The following is a 16,962-nucleotide window of genomic DNA, read 5'->3' as shown; positions in this document are numbered from 1 at the left end:
ACATCCTCGAATATGTCTTACACCTGCTGATTTCATCATCTCACTTAGTTCCAAAGCTTTATAAGTTTTCCCCATATGTGAAGATAAAGAAAGCAATTTGTGAATATTAAGCAAATCAAACTTTGATAATTAGTACAGCTCAATAAAGTCGATTGTAAACTCTGTTCGAAAGTAAGCAATACAGAGTGGCAAATCAAATTAGATTCTTATGTAGTGCTATTTTATGCATTGATCACTCAGAAACATTTGAGATGAATATGTCATGTACTCCACATTAAATAGAGAAAGAAGACACAGCATTAGATTCCACATTCCAGAAAAACAAACAATCCAGTTACTGCATCTAAAAGTATAAGCTACCTTGATATAACGGTTGATGAGACACCCATAAGTAACAATTAAAGGCGTAAAGCCACATTCCTGTAGCAAAAGGAAGAAAAAATGTCAGTATGCAGATTTGTTTTTGACTGAATAATGCACAACAGCACAATTTCCTACTCACAGTTTTTTGAGCATTCACATATGCACTTTCTAATATTGAACAGACTAAAGAAAAAACACAACTAAACATTACTAATACTTAGGAATATATTGCATATTAGTGCCAATTTCTTGACGAGAATTCCTGCCCAAAATAGTCACTGTAATAGTTCTATTCAGATTATTACGAGAAGTATCCATTGTAGTTGAAAAACATGTTTATGACTAAAATATTCTTTACTCAGAAGAATACTACTCTCCAACACCAATAAGTTTACCTTAAGTCAGTGGAAAACCATTATGCATTTCTCCTCATTATGTACAATGGTGTAGCCATCCATCATAGTATGGTATATATCAATAGAGGCATCCATTCCTTGTTCTTTGTGCATGGAATGAGTAAAAAGAAGGAACAACAGCTTATGTAGAGCTCGATCCAAAAGTTGGTTAGGAAACGGTTATGAGTTAGGTAGAATTTGTTGAGCTTGGTTGTGAGCTAGCAAGCACAAGATGCTTTTAAATACTGATTGTAACAATACTTTGTTATTCTCGTTGTTACCTTCGGTGTCTTCTCAGTGACCATTCATCCAAAGGCAATCCTGAAACGGATGAACGGCCACCGAGAAGATACGAGTGATTATAGAGAGACGAACATAGTATTGAGGGAATAGACAGTATAGTAGTTAACTCAAATCATAGGCACATGTATGCTACAATTAAGCTCAACAGAGTCTAACCAACTTATGACTGTTTGCTAACTAAGTTTTCAACCGTTCTTGATCGAGCTCCACATCAGCTGCTCTTCCTTTCTTTTTCCTCATTCGTGCATTCCATCTCTCTTACCAACACTTCAGCACGAGTTAAGTACCCTTTTGGCTGCATTCATGACAAGTATACAAAATGATCACATTGAATAGTCTAACTGATTTCTTAGACGAATCTGCAACATAGAAGATACACTTGTGTAAATATTAGAATCAATATATTAATGAGCATAAAACAATGTTCCCATATATAATGGCATTTAAGCTTGTATGTCCATGTTTTGCCTCCTTAAATCAAGCTCCGCAGCTCTTCACCAAACAGCAGGTAACAGTATTAGAGAAAGAATTTCAAAAGGAGTAATTTAGGGAAAGTCAAGAAGCAGGGGAAGCTCTGCAGCTCTTCATCAAAATTACATTGTATCCTTAATCCCTTGATTATCCATCTCACTTCCAACCATATAACTAATTTAATCTTAGATAAACCTCATTTTGGCTTATCTGACTATTATCTTGTTTAACGAACCGAATGCCACCGAATAATCTACTTCCAATTGGTCAAGGTATGACCATTGTACAATAAGATGAAATCCCCACCAACGGCAACTATGCAGATACTTAGAAACTACTACTTTCTATACACTGCCAAGGTCTTGATAAACTATATTTTCCGAGCTTCTCCTGGTGGAATGAAGAGTCCACAAAAACTTATTATTGTGTCAAATTTTTATTTATTTCAAAATTTTTTTATAAGAAATGATCAAACTTTTACTTATTCCAAAATATATAAAAAGGTCTTTTCTTATCTTATTAAAATAAATTGATTTTTAATACCACTAGAAAATGCAATTTACTATAACCAAAATACAAACATTATGATGCATGATTTATTCGACAATTAAAACTTTGATATATGTATTTTTACTACAAACTATTTTATGCATGATTTATTCGATAATTAAAGTTTTGCAATTGTTTTTATAGAAATCATATGAAGTTATATGGAGTACTATTATTTTTTTATTGAAATAATAGCTACTATTTAAATTGTGAAATTTGGTCAATTCTAGTTGATTGCATTTGTATATAAATTGACATTTTTTTGTTATATTGAAAATCAATAAATTATTAAAAAAATCGATCCTTTAATAATTTTTGCAACATGTGACAATTTGACTCTTTTATATAAATATTTTAAAATAAGTAAAATTTTAACACAATTATTTACATTACTTATAGTATAGAGAGAGGGAATGTGATCAAAAGAAAACTTTAAATATTGTACAAACTCAAAACTATGATTTGGACCATTGAAAAATGTCAATAGATCATAAAAAAAATATCAACAGGAAAATGTCAATAGAATTTCAACTGTAATCAACGATTGATACTGTGTTGATATTGTGTTGATACTGTGTTGACATTAAAATCTTGAAATTTTACACTGTATTAATATTGTATTGAAACTGTGTTGAAGTTGTATCGAGGAGTTTTGAGTTTGTACAATGTATAAGTTGACATTTTATCACTGTCAATAGAGAGAGAGATTAAAATGGAATTGAATAAGTAAAAGTTTGATTCTTTTATATAAATTTTTGGAAAGATAAAAATATAACATAATTAGTACTCCATCCGTCCCCGATTAAGAGTCACACTTTTCTATTTCGGTCTCTCCCCAATTAAGAGTCACAGTTCATTTTTACCATAAATAGTAAGTATGTCTCACATTCCATTAACTCAATTCACTCATTTTTATTATAAAACCAATAAAAGAAATGGATCTCACGTTCCACTAACTTTTTCAACCAATTTTTTTTTACATTTCTTAAAACTCGGTAAAAAAACAGAGAAATTAGGAAATAGCTTTTCCTATATTGCGTGAATAAAGGCAAATTTTCAGAGCCCACCCGTTTCATCATCAAGCCCAGTCCAAGAAACATAAATAATAAATTCAAAACCCTATTTATAAAAGAACCCTGATTTCAATTTGAAGTAGAATTAAGGCAACAAAAAGGAAACGGAAAGAGATTTGAAGTTCGTACTATATTTATTCCCTCCATATCTGAATTGCAAATTCCGTCGTTCTCGTCTGCAGGTTTTCTTGGTGAGTTTCTTGTTCGCGTTTGATACGGTTTATGCGAAATTGTCTGTTTATAGAAAACCGTGTATAATTTGAGTGCTTTCTTTACTCATTGTTAATGAAAGTCGAGATTTCTGTTTAGACTGTTTTAATTCGACTGAAGCTGTGGTGATAGATATACCTAATAACCTAAATATGCGAAATTCTCGTTTCCACGAGATTTTAGCAAAGAATTGTTCATTTATTTCTGTTTTGTTAATCGTGTATGTGCTGTTTCTGGGCAGCAGTTTTGCATTAATTTGGGGAAAAAATGAGCGGTACCGGGGAGAAGCTGTCGGGCACTAAAACTCCTGCAGATTTTCTGAAATCTATACGTGGCCGACCTGTGGTTGTCAAATTGAACTCCGGTGTCGATTACAGAGGTGAACTTCATCTCAATTAACCTTCTCTCTCACTCTCTCCAATTGCATTCTTACGTATTTGCTTATATTCACTATTTTTGTGCTCGATCCTTGTATTGCTTAATTAAGATGCTCTATTAAGTCTTCAGTAGACATGCCATTGAGGGTTTACAATTGCTATTTACAATTTGTAACTTCAAAAATCAAGACTTTGAGAGCCTAGTTCGGTTTAAAATTTAGTCCAAATTCTTGAAGTTTGGTTGTTTGTTGGCGATCCACTCATTTAGGGGGGAAATAGAAAGTCAATGCTCTTTAAGTGAATTGACCGGGTCCTTGGTATGATTGTTGGATCACTCTCAAAGTGGATGGAGTTGGTAGGGTGAATGCGTGTGTGTGTGAGATAGAGAGAGGCTACCCTTCCAGTAATTTTATTACTATAGTAAAAGGCAGGCTAAACAATATCTTGCACCTGACTTGGGGAAGAGAACTTATATACTATTATGCATATAGTTTGCTGTGGAATGATAATCTGAAGTTATTTGGCAAACCTGATCTCACTTTGTGATTCTTGTACCTTAATTAGGCTGGTCTCGTAAGTCTTTAGTATGCATGCCATTGAGTGTTTATGCTTGCTATTTACATTCTGTAACTTCCAAAACCAAGACTTTGAGATCCTAGTTCTATTAAAATTTAGTCCAAATTCATGAAGTATGATTGTTCATTAGAGATCCACTCATTTAGAGGGGAAATAGAAAGCCAATGCTCTTTAAGTGATGTGACCGGCTGCCTTGATGTACCTAAACAGAATATCCATTCATGTGATATGGTTGTTGGATCACTCTCAAAGTGGGCTGAAATGGTAGGGTAAATGAATTGGTGCTGGGTGAGAGGAGGGGGGGTGTGGTGATGCTATGGCTGGTGCTCTGTGTTTTGGAGTAAGCTCATGGTGGGTGCTTTGTACCCTTCAAGTAATTTTATATAATAAAAGGCAGGCTAAATAATACTCCCTCCGTCCCAAAAAAATAGGTACTTTGGAGAGGGCACAGATTTTAATGTGAAATTGGTGAAGTAGGAGAGATGTAGAAAGAAAAGGTGAAAGAAGTTTTGTTAGTGGAGAATGGGTTGTAGCTTATAAGAGAGAAAAGACTTGCCAAAAATAGAAAGGGGCTATTTTTGTGGGGCGGAGGAGTATCTTGCACCAAACTTAGGGAAGAGAAGTTATATATTGTGCTTGTAGTTTGCTGTGGAATGATAATCTGACGTTATTTGGGAAACTTGTTCTTGCTTTTTAATTCTTGTACCTTGAATTGGCTCAGTAGTCAGTATATGAATGTGTTTGATTGTAAGATGGTTTTGAACTGAAGGAAGTTCACTTGCTTCTTTCTTAAGATGGCCAAAAACTCACAAGCTTCTTTTTCGTGTTTAATTTTATCATTCAGGTATCCTTGCTTGTCTGGATGGATACATGAATATTGCAATGGAACAAACAGAGGAGTACGTGAATGGCCAGCTTAAGAACAAATATGGAGATGCCTTCATTCGTGGAAATAATGGTAAGCAACAACTATCAGATAGGCTTTGTATCTGATGTTCATATGCATTCATCTTTTTCCCTGATCCTAAACTATTGCTTCATTTTGCAGTACTCTACATCAGCACATCGAAGGGAACCTTGGCTGAAGGAGCTTAGCATTGTGATCTGTCGCTATAGTGACTGTGACTTGCCCACAAAAGTTCCTACAAATTGCTGCAGCATCTGTAATATGTAAACATAACTTTAATTTCCCCTTCTCTTCAGACGTGGTGGATGTGGTTGAATCTGTTTGCTTAATTTGAAATGTAGAATGATCCTGATTATTCCAAGGTAATTAGTTTTTGTTGCTGTGACAAAAATACTCAGGTTCTGATTGGCATTCCAAAACCCACTGTTTCTACATAAGTCAAGTAAATATATTGCCACTTGAAAATGCTTCCATCAATTTTTTTTCCATCACTAATATAAGCAAAATATTTGTAGTTACGGTAAGACATACAAATTCTCTTTCATGGTTTGCATCTTCCCATCCACCATCAACGGATGGTTCACAAACATATGGAAGAAAGAAGAAATAATTTAGCTCTCACTCTAACTCTAGGAGAGACTGGAATCAAAATTTTGTAATACTACTAACTTAAAAAATAAATCAGCACAAATAACTCAGGTTAAAATGAATTGAGTAACTCTAACTCTAACTCTGAATTGCTGATGCATGATTTTCCATCTGATAAGATGATGCAAAGAAAACAGCACTTTAATTAGTACTATAAATAAGACTGAAGTCTATGTATGTAAAAGAAGCTAGTAAAATTGGTATGCCAATTTGGGTATAATTCACGACAGCAATATTAGACAACCAATTCTAAGTTATCATTGAATCGAAAGTCACCCATAAAGCCATAACTGTGGCAGAAGATGATCGTTGGCAGAGCTGAGTTTCTCCTGTTTTAATCGATCAAGCAGTCTACATAAATCACACACACACAACAGCAAATACATTACTTGCATTTTTTCCATCCCACCTTCCTATGCTCATGCAGCTGCGCGTTGAGCACATAGCGAACTATTCTTTCGCCTTTTACTAAAGAATACCGTGTGCTCGTCGCTACTTAACAGCATACGCAATTTACTTAAGCAGCATACGCAATTTTTTGGAGGGTGTTTTGTTTATAATAATAAAACCCCAACAATTCAAGTCTAATTTTTTATTAATCTACTATATTTTGCATCAATGTAATAGTCTGTGTTAGAAAGCCAATCTAATTATTTTGACTGTTTCAATTTTCCATTTTATGACCAACAAATTAATTTCAGAAAAAAAGGAGTGTTGTTTCTATGCTCCTTCATTCCAAAAACAATATTAATTCGACAATACAACTAATCGCTGAAATGAGTTCCATCACTTCCTCTCATTCAATCCTATCTATAAAAACTGGCATAGTAATCAATTAATGAGTTGTCCACTGTGTTTTTGTGAAGGAAAGAAAGTAGGTATCCCACATCGGAAGAGCATGGGATGGAGTATGAGAAAAGTGGTTAGATAAAGTGAGGAAAGCAAAAGAAGAAACATACTTACCTGGACGGGGTCGATGGGCGATCCATAAGACCCATGGCCTAGGTTGGCGACCTCCATTGCACTTCGGAGGGGCGCCCGCCTAAGGTCGGCCCAAGTGGTCGAGCCTGCGTCATAATTTGTGACAGAGGGGGCCTGCGTTCGCGCGGCCCCTGCCCAATTCTACTCAAATGTTTTCCTTCTCTACCCTTTTCTTTAAAAATCCTCTTTCCAAAGCATCAGATCTTTGTACTTGGCACACTTTAAGATAAACTGAGAATTTGTCCATTTAATTATGTTTAGTTTAATGAATGATCTAACTGTTAGAACTGAAGGAACAGATAAACTGCAAATCTGCAACCGAATAAGTAGAAAAAAACAAATTCAAAATCCTGTTAAGACCACGAGGGTATCCTGGTTCTCCATTACATGATGAATCAACAACCTCAAAGCCTCATAAATCTCAACCTTATCCCTATGCCTTTTATCTGATGTAACAAACACATGAACCTCACTTCTTACCTCAATCCAACTACTCCCAGCAATCCTACTCAACCCTTTCTCTCGCATCCTCCGCCTTATCTCCGACACCTCCTCCCACCTCCCCGCAGCAGAGTGCGCATTCGACAGCATCACATACGACGACACATCACCCGGATCCAGCTCCAAGATTCGCCTCGCTGCAACCTCCCCCAACTCCCAGTTCGAATGCACCCGGCACCCCCCAAGCAACGCCTTCCAGAACCCAATCCCGGGCTCAAAGGGCAACTCACCAAGAAACCTCTCTGCTTCCTCAAACCTCCCACCTCGCGACAGCAAATCCATCAAGCAGGCATAGTGCTCCGCTCTCAGAAGCCTCGGATCATCACGCTTCGCTTGGTAAAAGTACTCACAACCCTCATCAACAAGGCCGGCATGATTACAAGCCAGCAGCAACCCAAGAAGAGTCACACTGTTAGGCTCTAAGCCCGTGAGCCTCATCCTGTCATACACATCCACCGCACCGTTCCCTTCCCCATTCTGCGCGTAGCCACAGATGAGCGCGTTCCACGACACCACATTCCTCTCGCGCGTTTTCCTAAAGGCCAGCAGACTATCCTCCATTTCCCCACATTTTGCATACAAACTTATCAAAGAATTGGCAATAAACAAGCCAAGCTGGCCCAAGTGCTTCACTGCAGAGGCATGGATACTCCTTCCTAATCCTAACGACCCGATATTGGCAGCCGCGATGATGGCACAAGGGTACGAAGACTGAATAGGCGTAACACCCTCTCTCAACATCTCATTGAACAGACTCACAGCTTCCTCGTTCCTCCCCGATTGGCTGCACCCGCTGATCATGGTGTTCCAACAAACCACATTCCTCTCGGGCATCGATCGGAAAACATCCCGGGCTTCATCAAATCTTCCTAGTTTCGTGTAGCCACGGATCAGCGAGGCGTAGGAGAACACGTTTGGGTGATTTATATCCTCGAAAGCTCTGAGAATGGCGTCAAAACTGCCCAACTTGACGTAGAGATCCAAAATGGCGCTGCCTGGGAAGACGTTGGAGCATAATCCGGCTTTGACGGCGTAGGATTGAATCTGTTTGGCGAGGCGGAGGTCTTTGAGGACAGCGGAGGAGTGAATGACAGTGGCGAGAGTGTACTCGTTGGGTTTGATGTCGAAAAGGTGCATTTTTGTAAAGCAAGCAATGGCCTCTGCGTGTCGATTTTGTTTCGCAAATTGGCCTATCAAAGCTGTCACTGATTTCACGTCGCGTTGGGGCAATTCGTCGAGCAGCTGCTGGGCGTCCGGATTGCAGAAGGAAGCGTGGGATTCTGCGCGAGACACGGAGTTGGTTTGGAAGGAGCATTGTCCAACAAGTGCGAGCCTTTTCTGCCGAATCAAAGTAGGCGCAACCGACATTCTATTAAAGCATAACAGGAACGAAATGAGATTTAATGGAGTACTAATAAAACTAGGATGATATTTAGGAAGTCAATTTCCCATTAGTTGTGAAAAAAATTAAATTTTGGCTAAAGTTTATGAATTTAGTAGGAGTAGTAGAGTAGTATTAAGATCGGTTGGCAATATGGTATTCTCTCTCGGTATTAAGGTACAAACTCTCAAGTCTTGAACACTATTTTTGAAGCTACTCATGTCTCATTAGACAAGAAACCATAGTAATTTGAATTATATGTTTGCCTAAATTGGCATCTTCTCCTATATACGGAATATTATATTCTTCTAATGTAAATGGCTTACTTCACGAAAAGAAATTTTTTAATTACCAAAATCATTTTTAATAAATCATACTATACTCCACTAACTTACATATTGAATACATGTGGCAATCTTATATATAGAACAAAAATAGGATAACAGATAGTACTTTTGAATTATAAAGTTGTTGTTCTTACTCTATCTGGACTCCAATAGAATAGCATTTGGAAATCATCTTGATAGGTTCATTATTGTTATACATCACACATTTCTTACACACCAATCAATCCATAATTCTCGATGCCGTTGTATCATGGAGTACTCCATTAAATACTCATATTCACATCAAGAAAGAGCTACAAAATAATTGGTTTATAGAAAAGCCTACCACAATATAAATAAAAAGCCCATTAAAAAGAAATCTCAAGTGAAGTGTGGTGTGTTATAGACCCAGCCAATAAGCTGTTATACTATAGTATTAAATTGAGTTTTCCGATATCCCGATAGATGGGTTGTGTTCGTTTTAGAACCCATAAAAGACATCGTTTAGAATTGATAATCTGTAGATACACAACGATTAAGTAAGAACATTTGATTTGATCAAATAAATTTATGAAATGCATAAGGGCGTGTTCACTTTAAAATTTTTCCAAAACCGGCAATTTTTTAAGAATTGAATTCTTCCCAAGATTTGGAGCAGATTTGGAAGTAATTTATGGAATGGCCGTTTTGTTCAATTTGCAACAATTGAGTGCAAATATAGTGTGCACAGTAAATGACGGTCAAAAGTTTGACCTAATTGTAGTAGGTGTGCTCCAATTCTTGATGCAGTCTCCAATGCATCTCCAAATTTTTCCAAATTTGCAAGTTTCAAATATCGCCCAATTAGCATGAACAGTGCGGGCCACCTTCTAATTAGCAGGCCCAAAGAAACGAAAACTTGTAAAACAAATCAAATTGGCCTATTTCTAGCAAAAAATGGGAAAAAAACACAAAGTGAATACGCCCTAAATGTTTAGAATATAAAGTTTGTTTCAATAGTTAGAGTTGAATGAAGTTCACAAGGTAGAGTTGGAAGCTAGCATTTAATGGGACAATCTATCATACCATTTGCAATTGTTTTCGACAACCAAAATCCAATACTCGGAATACCATTAGAAATTATGGTCATCTAAGCATTATCTATGATATATCCTAAATTCCAAAATCTTATACTCCTAGAATATAGAGTTATTCCTCTCATCTCATTTTTATAGGCCGTAATCAAGGTTTGAGCACAACAAATATTCATTTTGGGATGTCACAAGCTATTTGCACCATTTAAAAAATATATAAACTTTTTTACTTTCTTTATTCTCTTTTATTATTTTCTTTCCTAATTAATTCTTTTTTTCTTTTTCTTTTTTAATTTTACTTTATTTTCTTCCATTTTTTATTGTCTCTTTATTTAGTTTAAATTGATGAGAGAATGTAACTTTTGGTAATAGTATATTTGTTTCAAGTTAGGAGAGATGTATTAATCCCCTTTTTAAGTACAAAATGAGCTAACACTTCGCCACTTCGGGGAAAATGATCAAAATTGCTCAACTGAATTATTACCAAGAGTGATACTAAAATGTTTCTTGACCACGTAAATTGCAGCTACTCCTTTAAGATCAAGTAAATACTAGTAGTACTAAATATGCACTAACAAAGTTAGAGTAACCAACGAATAAAGGTCTCATAAACAATAACAAAACATATATGGAGAAGAAAAAAATCCATACGTATTTTTCATTCTACTTTTGGGGTTATACGAATAAATAACTCAATATCAACCTTACAAAATAAGACATATTTAACTGAAAATGGCTTAGCTGGATCCCAACTATCTAATCTTTCAAAAAACCAATTGATCTCTCCCAATTTGCTAGCCCTTTTTCATTCTTGAAATTGAAATAAAAGTTCTTTTTGGCAAGATAATAACAAAGAAGCTTTTACATAGGAAAGAAAAGAGACAACCGTGATGTGATCTTTTAGGATATGGAGTAAGTCTAATAGTTAATAGTTAATAGATAATACACTCACACTCACAATCACAATGGAAATGATTTGATTTCACACGAGAGTGACTCGAATATTTGTGTAAACCCCATTAATTTCTCTATCATTACACAATTCAACTAACCAATCACCTTTCTTCACCAATTTCACATCCATCATTTCACCATCATCACCCCATTAACCAAATTCCCACTTATTAATGTGTCGCATGTTTGTTCACATTGCTCCGTTTCGAGTTTGATTTTATTTTAGTTTTCATTGTAATTGTTTTCAATTTTTTAAAATGCAATCCATCAAGGATAAATTCATATAAGCATATTATTACAAAATCCTAAGCAATCCTTTTCAATCCATAATAAATATAATTATCGGGAGAACATTATATCGAGAGAGTTGATCTTCGATTATATAGTCCATAAAATTGGGGGGAACATTACAAATCCACATTCTTTATTAAAAATATTTTTTACAATTATAAATGATTGTATTTCGGACAAACACGAGTGGCGATACTAACTCTAGTAATAGAGGGAAACGCATTTACCTTTATTCCAAAATGTCCCCTATGAAAATGTAGGATATCGTCTATTTAGATGATTTAAATTTTGATTTTAAGATGATGGGCAATTTATATCAGAAGAAGGTGACGAAGACCTAACAAAATCCACTTAAAGATTGGGAGAAAAAATTCTATAGTCAAGGAATACCAAGATGATAATCCTATTTGGTATTATCGAACATTTATGATTCTTGAAAAACCATTTTCTTTGAAAAAAGTCGTAAAGCGAAGTCGCTTTTAATTTTACAAAACTTCTGTTAGGAAATTACAATTTTATTGCTCAAAAAGAGCATCATCTTCCTTGATGGTTCACATCAAGCTACAAATGTCCCAAAAAGAGCATCATTTCCATTCAATGAAAAAATGTCCCAAAACTATATTTTGGATCCGACACCAGTTGCAATGCTTAAAATATCAACTTATTATTTTTAAATAAAGCTAATTGATTCGTGCACAAATTACCAAAATGAGCTTCTTCTTTTTTCCTTAATAATTTTTCAGCTAGCCCAATGCTCAGACTAAATGTATGAATAATTAATCGAATGTTAACATAAACTAAATAAACTGGTACTAACGGATAATAATAATCATATGAAGGATGTCGGTAGCACATTTAATATTTTGGTTAAATTAACTCTTTTAATATCTCATGAATTCTTATTCTCTTATTTTATTTTCTCTCATTTTCTATTTTATTTTATAACATTTTATTCACACATATTGGAGAAGTGTTATTGTATAAATTAAGTACTATGTAGATGTATAGAGGTCGAGTATGTAATACGTTCTCTTCTATAATTTGTTCAAAATATAGAGTTCAAGTTAAAACCCATATGAGATAATGAGAATGCAACTAAGTGCCAAAATCTTTCTTTTACTAAGACACATTTAGTTGATGGATGTATTGTTATTTACTAATAATCACAAAAGACAACAAAACGCATTATGCTTAAGCTACTTTCTGTGTCGCTTGTGTGCGTGGGCTTTGAAATGTGACGTTTTACTTTTTAATTGACCAAACCATTTTTAAATAAATCGCAAATTATGTTTTTAAAAACGTCGAAGAATGATGGAGATCACTTTGCTGTTTATCTAGTTGAACCCCAAATATTTATTGAATTTTCGAATTCCTAAATTGCTCTCACAATATAGTACTCCCATTGAAGTAAGAGTTCCTCAACTTCTTTTAATTGTTAAATGATAATAATATGTACTACAAATTAATTTCACCTTAACCAAAAAGTTTTAGGAGCAACCAAGCAAGCAAAATTGATAGAAGAGACAATTTGAAGCGGGAAAATTCGATACAAAACTGAAACTATTAGTAGAGTTAACAAAAAGAAAGAAAGACAAAATTTATCACTAATTCCTAAGGAGTAGCAAATAGCAACTCCACTTAGATGCTATATTAGTCGGATTTACTAAATTAAACCACTGAATAATTCCATTTGATAACATAACAGTACCAATAGTTTTAGGAATCAGTAGAATTGGGTTGTGTTAGTGTGCTAAGTAATTTACAATAATAACTAATAACTTTTAATTATGTGTATTAAAATTATCAACACAAAGACATATTTATATTAATACAACATGTACATTTAAATATCAATACAAAAACATAAGTTTATCAACACAAGAAGATTGATAAATTTATGTCTTTGTGTTAATATTTTTAACATACAAAATTGATATTAGTTATTAGTTATTATTATAACTTAGTTAGTATTTGATCACACATCTGTGTACGGATTATCTACATCCTATGGAAGCTTAACAAGAAATTAAGAGCTATAAACTGAGTCGATAAGGCAGATTTTCAGAATCCTAATCCAGGTTGGGGATAATTTCATTGTACTAATGAGAAGATTTAACATAATTATAAATAACCTGTAATGGTAGTAAAAAAGTGGTGTTGGGTGGATTGTGACTGATTAAATATTTTTGGGACCCATTAATTAGTCCCACCGTAATTAACCATGATGTGTGAATAGTCCAAATTGCTGATATTAAAGGCACCCCTATTCATTTAGCATGACAAAAACGGTTAATTGATTTTAAGAATCTTGGCTTAAATGTAACACGCAATTGCATAAAATGCTACACTGCAAGTTCAACTAAAATAAGCTAAAGATAAAACAACTGCACTCTTTTATAATGACCTTTATTGAATGATTCTACTTAGTAATACCTTTTACATCTGCTTAAAAAACTAGAAAAGGTCTAAACCATTACAGATGAAATCGTAGATATAACAACATTATTATACTAGTAGTAGTTTTTTATTAGAACCGGCAAAGCAATTTGAGATTGTGAGTTCTGACTATTTTTTCGATTATTTAGCTTTCAATTTCGAGCCAACTTTTTTTTTTGGTTCAAATGGTCAAAGCAATTTGAGATTGTGAGTTATGACTATAAACATTATATATTAAGTAGTAGTAGTAATTTCAGAGTGAAAAGTTGCACAAAATTAGATGGATGATATACAGTTGTTGAGTAGACAGTATTCAATATTCATCTAATCTTTTGCTACTCATTTCCTTAAACAAATAAAGAGAGCTAAGGAATATGAACTTCTCTACCCTTGATGCTCTCTCCTGCAGCCGTTTCACCGAGAATGCCATCCTCCTCAGCGTCGAAGCTCGAATGCACGCTGTACACCACGTACACGAGCACCGTGAGAGCGGAGAAGTATCCGAACCGGATATAGGATGCCTTGTTGAGGGCACCCAACAAGAATATGTTGAGAAAGATGGATATGGAGGGAATCCAGGGCATGAAGGGGACTCCCCAATTCTCGGGCTTCCGGACCTGAGGAACCATGAAGAGGAACACCTGCAGGAGAGCAATGGCGAGAGCAGCAGAAACTCCGAGCATCACGAGCCTGGGCTTGCCGGATGGTGTCAAGTACCAGAGGAGAGTGAAGAGGATGCAAGTGAGTGAGAAGCAGAAGAGGAAAGACAGAGTCGGCCATGGATTCGTCGTCCCTATGGCCACATAGCGCCGGTATATCACTGCATTCGCCACCATGTAGAACACGAACAGAGTCCCGATCGACACCAAATCCAGCAGGATATCTAGATCAGTAAACAACGCGATTGCTGCTGTCAACATCCCTGCAGCCATTCGTTGCATTTCTTTAAACAAGGAGTATTCATAAGTTGATGACATTTATAGCAAATTTCATCTTCAATTCCATATTTCAACATCAAACATGGGCCCCTCAGATACAAGCAATAAAGTTTTCATTCTCTGAAGAAAACATATATGCATCAAACCGAAAGCTTTTTCAAAGTGGAGGACCATTCTTTCTACATGATTTAGGAAAGTCATGAGGGTCTCCGAATCTTGGAAAAAATGACGTAAATCTTGACAAAAAAAGAAAGAATTATTGCTATCATCTCTATCCCCATTTGATATGTCGTTACATTAATTCCTCATGAAGCATGTGAGCATCACAAACCATAAATTGACTTGCTTGTCTTTTCTCAGGAATGTATGGGGCTTAAACCACAAGAAAACAAATCACATAGAGGGTAACGACTCAGATGACGATGACACGTCCATATAGTGATAAAAACAGTTACAAAAAGAGAGAGAGAGAGTACCGAGGAAGCAAGAGGCGTTGACAGGGGTAGAGGTGGAGCGGTGGACCTGCGCAAACCAGGAGGGGACCACACAAGATCGGCCGATGACACACATGTATCGAGCCTGGCCCAGCATCGCCACCAGGAGAGACGTCACTATCCCGAAACTGGCCCCCACACCGATCACATTCGACACCCACTTAGACCCCTCCTTAAACGCCCCCGAAAACGGCGCTTCCGCATCGATCAAATCGTATGGCAGAAGCGCCGACATCGATGCCGACATCAAGCAGTATAATACCGTCACAATCATCACCGACCCCGTCACCCCAATCGGAATATTCCTCACCGGATTCTCCACCTCCTCCGCCATCGTCGACACCGCGTCGTACCCGATGTAGCTCATGTACACCACCGCCGCGCCGTTGAACACTCCCGCCGCTCCGAAGGGAAAGAATCCGCCTGCGTTTTTAGGATCGCTCGGCTCCGTGAAATTGACCAGTTTCCCTCTCCAGAACCCCATCGCGATCACGAACGCTATGAAGAGAATGTGCAGCACCGTGAGCGACATGTTCACCCACGAGCTCTGCTTCGTGCTGTAGCAGATGACGATTGTGATGAGCAGCACTACTGCCACCGCGATCAAGTCGATCTCATTGTATCCTTTCGGCAGGCTGTGGACGGTGAACCGCAGCTGCGTGTTCGCCGGAAGGCCTAGTGCGGTGCCGAGGTAGGAAGTGAGGCCGCGGGCGACGGCGGCGTTGGAGAGGACGTAGTCGACGATGAGATTGGAGCCGGTGAAGAAGGCGGGGAGCTCGCCGAAGGTGACGCGGATGTAGCTGAAGGAGCCGCCGGCGACGGGCATGGCGACGGCGAACTCGGTGTAGCAGAAGGCGGAGAGGAGGGCGCAGAGACCGGCAATGGCGTAGGAGAGGACGACGGCGGGGCCGGCGCAGAGGCGGCTGGCGCGGCCGGTGGTGATGAAGACGCCGGCGCCGACCATCCCGCCGATTCCGAAGCAGATGAGGTCGTGCCAGCCGAGCGACCGCTTCATCTCGGAGCCGGAGAGGGAGCGGACCTTGTTCATTTCTTGCAGTGAAGTGGAGACGGAGCAGGCGCGGCGGCGGAGGCGGTTTGGGGTGTCGGAGAGGGCGTGGAGGTAGGATTTGAAGCTGGAAAAGGAGTGAGAATGGCTTGCCATTGCACTATGTTTTTAGCAGGTATCAGAAATTCAGAATGTGTGTGTATATAAGTAGAAGAGAAAATGGGACAAGGAAGAGATATATAGAAGATAAAAACTAACGGCAACTAGTTTTATGGTTGAAAGTTGAAACCGGAACTATCAGGTGAAGCTTTTTGGTATCACCTTTGATGCTTTGACTTTATTGGAAGAAAGCGTATTCAAAAATGTTAAATGAAGACCTTATTTCAATCTTAAATGGAATAATTAATGAAATACATAAAGTATATTTACAAAAAATAATTTTAAAAATGAAATAGTTAAAGATTTTTTGGATTACGTCCAAATAAGAAAATATATGACATTTAATAAGATTGGTTGGGGTAATGGCTATGTACTGTCAACATATCTCTGTTACTCTGTATAATAAATTCATGCTGATCTAGAGGATTAAAATCAACATTTTTATGCAATAATTCTGAAGAAGAGAAATACGAGTAAGACTGTAAGAGGATGAGATGTTGAAAGAATTGTACAAGGAAGATATAGAAGAGAAGAAGCACGGCAGATAGGT

The 16,962-nt window shown here is 36.9% G+C and overlaps 3 protein-coding genes and 2 non-coding genes across 6 annotated transcripts; 3 read left to right on the top strand and 2 right to left on the bottom strand.

Annotated features, from left to right (window-relative positions):
* Positions 1-3,187: 3,187 nt before the first annotated feature.
* LOC125219583 (sm-like protein LSM36B) lies at positions 3,188-5,615 on the top strand. 2 transcript variants are annotated; one of them, XM_048121600.2, is made up of 4 exons: positions 3,188-3,345; positions 3,609-3,743; positions 5,162-5,275; positions 5,366-5,615. In XM_048121600.2, exons 2-4 carry the CDS (start codon positions 3,632-3,634, stop codon positions 5,410-5,412), a joined length of 273 nt encoding a protein of 90 aa, XP_047977557.1. In that variant the 5' UTR covers positions 3,188-3,345; positions 3,609-3,631; the 3' UTR covers positions 5,413-5,615. The 2 variants fall into 2 exon arrangements, with proteins under 2 accessions (XP_047977557.1, XP_047977558.1); XM_048121601.2 differs by having other exon boundaries at positions 3,199-3,345; positions 3,606-3,743.
* Positions 5,616-6,297: 682 nt separating this feature from the next.
* On the top strand, positions 6,298-6,414 carry LOC125185719 (U5 spliceosomal RNA). Its single transcript, XR_016134761.1, has one exon. It is a non-coding gene; the product is annotated as a U5 spliceosomal RNA (small nuclear RNA).
* A 413-nt stretch (positions 6,415-6,827) lies between these two features.
* LOC148933522 (U1 spliceosomal RNA) lies at positions 6,828-6,988 on the top strand. Its single transcript, XR_016134790.1, has one exon. It is a non-coding gene; the product is annotated as a U1 spliceosomal RNA (small nuclear RNA).
* An 85-nt stretch (positions 6,989-7,073) lies between these two features.
* On the bottom strand, positions 7,074-9,054 carry LOC125220042 (pentatricopeptide repeat-containing protein At5g42450, mitochondrial). Its single transcript, XM_048122155.2, has one exon. The coding sequence runs from the start codon at positions 8,720-8,722 to the stop codon at positions 7,196-7,198; it is 1,527 nt and encodes a 508-aa protein (XP_047978112.1). The 5' UTR covers positions 8,723-9,054; the 3' UTR covers positions 7,074-7,195.
* A 4,973-nt stretch (positions 9,055-14,027) lies between these two features.
* LOC125219689 (cationic amino acid transporter 7, chloroplastic-like) lies at positions 14,028-16,571 on the bottom strand. The gene is made up of 2 exons (XM_048121733.2): positions 15,230-16,571; positions 14,028-14,737 (listed from the first exon to the last, which is right to left on the bottom strand). Exons 1-2 carry the CDS (start codon positions 16,407-16,409, stop codon positions 14,181-14,183), a joined length of 1,737 nt encoding a protein of 578 aa, XP_047977690.1. The 5' UTR covers positions 16,410-16,571; the 3' UTR covers positions 14,028-14,180.
* Positions 16,572-16,962: the final 391 nt, after the last annotated feature.

Source organism: Salvia hispanica, chromosome 1, assembly GCF_029641045.1.
Source record: "Salvia hispanica isolate PSC_SH4W2 chromosome 1, Shi_PSC_v1, whole genome shotgun sequence".
NCBI classification, from domain to species: Eukaryota; Viridiplantae; Streptophyta; class Magnoliopsida; order Lamiales; family Lamiaceae; genus Salvia; species Salvia hispanica.
The sequence above is the reverse complement of the archived record's forward strand: the minus strand, read 5'-3'. Positions and strand labels throughout refer to the sequence as shown.

Bases quoted from the DNA above. Each gene is read 5' to 3' on its own strand.
- LOC125219583 (XM_048121600.2), top strand. From the start codon at position 3,632: ATGAGCGGTACCGGGGAGAAGCTGTCGGGCACTAAAACTCCTGCAGAT. The intron at 3,744-5,161 runs GTGAACTTCATC...TTTATCATTCAG, and splicing joins CTCCGGTGTCGATTACAGAG to GTATCCTTGCTTGTCTGGAT. The intron at 5,276-5,365 runs GTAAGCAACAAC...TTCATTTTGCAG, and splicing joins CTTCATTCGTGGAAATAATG to TACTCTACATCAGCACATCG.
- LOC125220042 (XM_048122155.2), bottom strand. From the start codon at position 8,722: ATGTCGGTTGCGCCTACTTTGATTCGGCAGAAAAGGCTCGCACTTGTT.
- LOC125219689 (XM_048121733.2), bottom strand. From the start codon at position 16,409: ATGGCAAGCCATTCTCACTCCTTTTCCAGCTTCAAATCCTACCTCCAC. The intron at 14,738-15,229 runs GTACTCTCTCTC...GAATGGCTGCAG, and splicing joins CAACGCCTCTTGCTTCCTCG to GGATGTTGACAGCAGCAATC.